This window comes from Poeciliopsis prolifica, unplaced genomic scaffold, assembly GCF_027474105.1.
Source record: "Poeciliopsis prolifica strain line A6 unplaced genomic scaffold, Auburn_PproV2 SCAFFOLD110, whole genome shotgun sequence".
NCBI lineage: Eukaryota > Metazoa > Chordata > Actinopteri > Cyprinodontiformes > Poeciliidae > Poeciliopsis > Poeciliopsis prolifica.
In genome coordinates this window covers 553,162-560,061 of record NW_026562485.1, presented here as the reverse complement: position 1 = coordinate 560,061, position 6,900 = coordinate 553,162, and the positions used below count along the sequence as shown (strand labels likewise).

General features: G+C 47.2%; 1 protein-coding gene across 1 annotated transcript; it reads right to left on the bottom strand.

Moving 5' to 3' along the window:
* LOC129354446 (uncharacterized) lies at positions 1–4,285 on the bottom strand. Its single transcript, XM_055023907.1, has 10 exons — positions 4,145–4,285; positions 3,030–3,203; positions 2,360–2,517; positions 2,009–2,207; positions 1,720–1,813; positions 991–1,162; positions 869–921; positions 667–781; positions 219–316; positions 1–113 (listed from the first exon to the last, which is right to left on the bottom strand). Exons 1-10 carry the CDS (start codon positions 4,201–4,203, stop codon positions 69–71), a joined length of 1,167 nt encoding a protein of 388 aa, XP_054879882.1. The 5' UTR covers positions 4,204–4,285; the 3' UTR covers positions 1–68.
* Between the last annotated feature and the right edge of the window lie 2,615 nt (positions 4,286–6,900).

The window sequence follows — 6,900 nt, the reverse complement described above, 5'->3', positions numbered from 1 at the left end:
TTTATTTTATCTTTATAAAAATGAAAATAATTATTTCCAGCTGCAGATGACATCACTGATGACGTCACTCAGATGAGGTCTGACCGCCGGCGGCTCCTCAGGCTGTAGCGGTGCTGCGGGAGGTGGCGGGGGGTGGGAGGGGGGGTGGAGGAGAAGAAGGGGGGCGGGGGTTAATAACCAGAACGAAAAACCGGGTTTCCCTCCACAACCGGACACACCTTCCTGTCCTCCACCAGGACGCTGTACACCAGGGGTGGCGGAGTCTGGACTGATGCATGATGGGAAGAGGAGTGGAAGAGGAGACGGGCGCTCTGACCTGAAGGAGAACCAGGGAGGTCAGAGGTCATCAGGTGAGACAGGCCGCATCATGGTAAAACCTCCATTAGTAATTATGCTTATCGATTCAACAAAACATTTAATTTTTATCCCTTAATATGAAACTAAAAACCAAAGTTTGACATTTTAAAATACAAACTGCAGAGATAAAAATAATGTTGAATAAAATCTCTAAATATGGAGGAGAGACCTGATCCGTCAAAACTCAGACCAGAACTTGGATGATTCTGGTTCCTCTGGTTTTACTGGTTATAGTGACTTAAAGGTGAAAAGCTTCTGAGCTCTGCATTTGCCCGAAGCTTTAGCTCCGCCCCTCTAAAGTCAGCTGACCTGAAGGCGCCATGTGGGAGGAGCCTGTGCCCAGTGATGACATCATACTGAACTCCTCTTCCTCCTCTTCCTCCTCTTCCTCTCTGCTCCGTAGCCTTTCTGCTCTTGCTGTCTTCTGGAAATCAACCAGCAGGTGGTGCTGTTTAGGAATGAACCAGCAGATGATCCGGGTGTGTTCAGGTGCGCCCCCTGTTCACCTCACCTTCAACTGCAGCCGACGGTCCTCCAATTTCTTCTTCTCCTGTGTAAACCTCTCTGTAAATGACAAGCAGGTCCTTTAAGCCCAGCCTGACGCACCTGACCTGGTCTCACCTGGACACTCACCTGCAAGCCGTAGCGCCTCCTGCAGGTTGCTCTGCGTCTCTCTGAGCTGCTGCAGCACTTCCAGGCTCTGCTGCACCGGGTCTCTGTAGCGAACACACACCAGCAGCAGAACACACAGGGCAACACACACCGAGAGGCGCCGCAGCGCAGCAATGTACGCTGAGACCAGCTCCTGTACACAACGGCTTCTGAATTACTCACTGAAACATGCAATGTTACAACTTTACTCACCGAAACACGCAATATTACGACTTTACCTACCGAAACACGCAATGCTACGACTTTACCTACCGAAACACGCAATGTATGACTTTAGTTTTTGTCTTATAACTACGACTCTTGTACTTCAACTATTCTTTATTGTTGCGACTAATTTTTATTACCATTTTTGTATTATTACGATTTTATTCTTGTATCATGACTGTCATTCATTTTTGTCTTGACGTGTCCAGGAAGCTTTTTCAGCCAATAATCTTCTGAACACGGATGTGGTCATGTGACCTGATTATTTTCTTGAGCAGCACAGGAAGTGATTGGTGGCATCTTGGTGATTAATTTATTTATTGCTTCTGGTATTAATTTTCCAGAGAACCCTGAACACATCATCTTATGTTGTGATTAAACTGGGTCACTTCCTGTTTTTGTTGGTCAATCTGGACGCTGGACAAAACCAGTTATTTCCCAAAGACCCCCCTGCCCTAAGCCCCGCCCCCAGGTGAGTCTACCAACCATATGAAGGTGTTCTGGTTGGTCGGAGCTCAGCACATGCTGGTAGATCTTCTTCTCCAAGTAGAAGTTGACGCAGACCAAGGCCAGCAGCAGCCTGGACCCAGGGGAGGAGAGGTCACTCAGAGGTCACCTGTTCTGGTTTTCAAGGCTCTACAGAATTCTCTGGATCTTAAATCCAAGCTGCAGCTTTACTAGTAAACGGTGCAGCTGCTCCTCCTGCTGGTGGAAGCTGGAACTGCCAATGTAGCAAACATGCAGGAGCAGGTAACAGGTAAAAGGAAGGGGCTACCTGGCACTGGAGGAGCGAGGGGTGGAAGTGATGAGGTAGGAGGTGCAGAGCGCGGCTGCGTTGTAGCAGCAGGAAGTCAGGCTGTGAGCCTCCATCAGCAGGAAGCCCTGCAGGAAGGAGAGCCGCTGGAAGAGCTGCGACAGCGCCACCTGCTGCTGCCTGGAGGCGCTGCTGAGGTCAGAGAAGACCGCCTGCACACCTGGAGGGATTGGAGAGGGAGCAGGGGACAGGTGAGACAGGGGGGGACAATCAGCAAACTGAGATGCATCAGAATGATTCCTTGACCGACTGAATGACCGCTGAACAAAACGAGATCTTTACCCAGACTTTAGTCTGGGTAAAGTGTCTTACCCTGAGTGGAGTCTCTCAGGGTGGCTCGTAGATCCTCTCCATTGGACAGGATTTCTTTCTGTGCCTTTAAGGCGACACTCTGGGCTTCCATCAGCTCGTTGGCCATCTGTCTGGTGGACTGAAGCTGATCAGCAACACCTGCTGAGGCCTCCGTCAGCCTCAACACAAGTTAATGTAGCAGATTAGCGGCATGTTGAGTTAGCATAATGCTAACAGTGTGGGAGCAGGTCAGAGGTCAGCAGAAACAAAGAGAGCTGAATGAGCCTGAATGTTGGTGAATGTCTGCACCAGGCCGACGTCAATGTTTCCTATCAATAATCATTTATTATGTGATCAGAGATGATCCAGAGGAAACCAGACAATAACTATTATTCATAAATCAAAATGTTAATACTTCTGTATTTTTACTCCACAATAAATGTTTAGCTTAGAAACAACGTGATCATTGTTGTTTTTATTTTGGTTTGTAAAACTGGCAGAAAACTTGTTTTAAAATGATGATCAACATTTTCAACTCTTTTTTTTCAAAACTACATTTAAAAGAAAATTGTTATTTTTTTATGTTGCATATATTAATTTTGTTATCTAAATAGAAAGAAATAAAAAGTTAGTAAAAATATGCAAAACCTGGTTAAAACCGACAGGGTTAAGAAAAGTTCCTGCTGCTCACCTGTGCATGGTGCTTTCTGCGCGGCTCTGCCAGGCCTCCGCCTGCAGGAAGTGGCAGATGGAGTGGGTGTGGGTAAAGAACTCAGTGTAGGTGTTGAAGGCCACGGGATCCATCCCAGCAGTACACCTGCTGACCTCTGACCCCTCAGGGCAGGATGGGAAATCCCTGCCTGAGCTGAAGAGAAACAGGTTGAAAGGCAGATCTGAGTTGTAGTAAACAGAACGGTCACAAGGTGGCAGCACTCTCTGACAACTCATCAGCTCAGTTCAAACAAAAACAAAAAAGACAAATTAACATCAAGAAAGAAAATAAAAGCCCAACAGGAAGTCATAATTATGAGACAAAGTCATCCTGTGACTTTAAAACTCAATCATGACTTTCTGATGGCTTTTATTTTTCCTTTCCTGGTGGAAACATAAAAACTTTAAAATGTAATTTCAGGATAAAATGTAGAACCTTTAGAAAACAACATTATGGTTTCCAAAGTGTGGTGTGGGGGCCAGCTGTGGCCCCTGGCATGATTCTGTGTGGCCATTGACTGCAGAGCAACAATGGTACCAACTGGACCCGTGAGCAAAGGAGACGGAGAGTTTCATTACCAAAATAAAAGCATATTATGAAGGAAAATGTATCATTTTAGGTTTTGATTTCTTACCTGGATCAGAACCAGGAACCCAAATCCTGGTTCTGGTTCAGACCTACTGCAGGAAACACGGCGACACCGGAACCGCTTCGGTCCGGTTTCACTGAACTGCAAATGTTTTCCTTCATTTACCTCAAATCTTCATTTTCAGCTTTTTTTTTTTTTTTTTAAAAACAACAAATTATTTTACATAAAAAAGGAAAATATTAAAATATTTCATCTTTGGACAGAACAGGTGAGTCCATAACTATAGTGACGTCATAGTTTAATAACCTTCACGTGACGATGTCGTCACATCCCAGAAAAGCCACGTTTTCACATCAGAACCGCGGTTCTGACCAGAGTCCAACAGAACCGGACTCTGGGTCTGTTTCTCTGCTGCAGCGCAGTGAACAGAACCACTAGGTTCTGTTCTGGTTCTGAAGAATCCAGTGCGGCCGGTTCTCCCTCCCGGTTCCGACCAGCTGCTCACCTGCTCAGGTGACAGTGGGTGAAGTGCAGCGCCAGGCGGCTCTGACTCTGTGACGTCATCTCCCTGCAGCGCGTGTCTAGCTGTTCCAGCGCGCGCGCCCAACACCCGCCGTACTGCGGCTGCGCGGCGAGGCTCTGGATCCGCCGCAGCCCATCCTCCCGCGCTCAAGGTCCGGACCCGAACCGGAACCGGGTCCGAGGATGAGGGATCCACACAGCAGCAGCAGCGACCCGCATACTCCATCCTCACCTGCCTTCAGCTCAGCCAATCAGAGAGCCGCGTTTTCACCTGCTCAGGTCACGAGGGCCGTGACCTTTTGAGGGTCATTAACGGCTCCGTCAACAGGTGCTGAGCGGAACCACGTGACCTGACAGGAGCTGCGCTCCTCTGATTGGAGGAATAATGAAACACGAAGTTGGAGATCAATAAAAAATGAAATATGATTCATAATTTGATTGTTCAGGCTGCAGCAGGAAGATGTGACGTGTCACCATTTTTACTCATGTTTATTCATGAATCCTGCATATTAATTTCTGCCTGTTATTAAAAAACATTGGGCTCTGACCGCCAACCTTTAGACCTGCAGGTTTCTGTCTGATTTACGGCTGAATTCTGATGACGTCACGCATTTCAGCCGATATGCAGCTGAGACTCAACCGGACCAGAGGATTCAGTCTGGGCCAGACTGGTCAGTCTGGGCCAGACTGACCCAGACTGACCCAGTCTGGCCCAGACTGACCCAGTCTGGATCAATATTTTAATGAACTTTATCCTTGTTTATTATCCTTCAGCTTGATGGGGTCATAACATGCTGATAAAAGGCAGCACAGCCATCTAATAACCTCTGAATAATCCAAAGCTGAGAGAATTTTATCACATCAGATCTTTGCTTGAAACCAGGCGTCTCAAACTCCAGTCCTGGTGGCCCTGGGGGCCCCTGCAACATTTAGATGAGCCTCTGCTGCATCTGAACAGAATACTGAGACATTCAGGCTCTGGGATCTGATCTACACCAGGTGGAGGTAATTAAGCCATTTCATTCCAGGGTTTTGTGCCTGGAGTCAGACTGCTGGTTAAAAGCCCTTTCATTTCTTATGCAGTTTCTCAGAATCACCAGCAGAGGGCAGTGGTTAATCTTCAGCTCTTGTTCAGCCCAGTTTCCTTGTTTCGCTGCTATGAGATATCCTCCATCATTCTAATAAAATAATGATAAATCCTAATAATACCTTCATCCTGCATAAATGTGATTAATATTGAAAGCCTGAAATGCAGCAGGATGAAGCTCAGTGGGTTCTGGATCAGACCGGTGAGGAAGAGTCAAACACAGACCAGCATGACAGGACAACAAATGGTTTTAGTTAGAAACAAAATAAGAAAACAGGTAAAAACTAGTTCTTCTACAGCGACGGTGTTTTCTGGAGTTTCACTGAATTCCAACCAGAGTAAAAGCAGAATATTCATCCTCAATATTAGCAACTATGAAGTCACCACACACATTACTACTAAGGTCTAGAAACACAACATGGCTCGGCTGACATGGTGGCTCCTGGCAAGACACACAATATTATTATTATTAATATAGGCACTAACTCTGGAACATGCAATATGGTGGCTGGTTACTGCAGATTGTGCTGGGTCGAGTCGGTGGAGCGGGTCCAATCAGAGAGGAACGTTTCTGCGGTGGCGAGCAGCTGATGGTTGTCGACTGGCTGCTCTGGCGGCGGCGCGTACGCAGAGGCCGGGCTACGCTAAACGGAGCCGGGTTACTGGATCCAGAACCAAGAGACACTGGGAGCTTCAGGTCAGAGTCACAGAACCCTAACAGGAAGCTCCAGCAGGTCACAGTTCATCTTCCTGAAGATGTGTTGGTTTCTGCGTGATGACTCTACAGCATGACCCCTCAGAGACTCTGAAGGCCCTCACACACTTCAAGAGCCAAAGTCAGCTCTCACTGACGTAGACGCCATCTTGTTTGCAAGATGTCTACCTCCTTCTCAACGCCAGGTCGAACTACTTTCACAGAGCTCTGTGGTCAGACGTTTATTCAGACAGAAATGTTGATATTTTGCTTCAACTTCGTCCACTTCCACTGCCCAGTTTACATTTCTACATGATTACTTTAGAGGGACGCTTATGTGACGCGATGGGGAATTACATCATGCAAATTGAAAGCCAACTTAGGAAATGTCGCAACAAAGAAGAAAAACAAATTAGCCCTGAATCATTGAGCCCATAGCAGACGCGCTCAAGTCCGGTCCTCCAGGGCCGGCCGCAGCTCTCAGCAGCGCTTCCCTGCTCCAGCACCGCTGAACCCAAAGTCTGGCTGGTTACCAGGCCTGTTCAGAGCCGATCCGGTCCGTCCGAGTCAGGATAAGAGTTGCAGGACGGGAGCTCTGGAGGACGGGACTTGAGTTACACAAAGAGTCATGGCGTGAATGAGCAGGAAGTAGAGCTTATAAACTAGCATGGACCAAAACCTTTGTGCTGGAGGTCTGGACTTTTGAATTTCTCCAGGTTTCGTTCCTCTGGTAAAACACGGACCGGACTGCTTGTTGCGTCCATCTCTCCTTCAGCGATTAACCGTTTTTTGGAAGAGCCAAAAATCACCTCACACAAGCGTAAAAAGTTTTGTGAAATGAGGAAGTTATTTTGAATGTTACCATTTCCATCAACCTTTTCTAACGCAACACTTCAAAACAGGCATGAAAAACCCTGGATGGAACCGCAGCGGCATCTCGCAATGTCTGCTTCCAGTC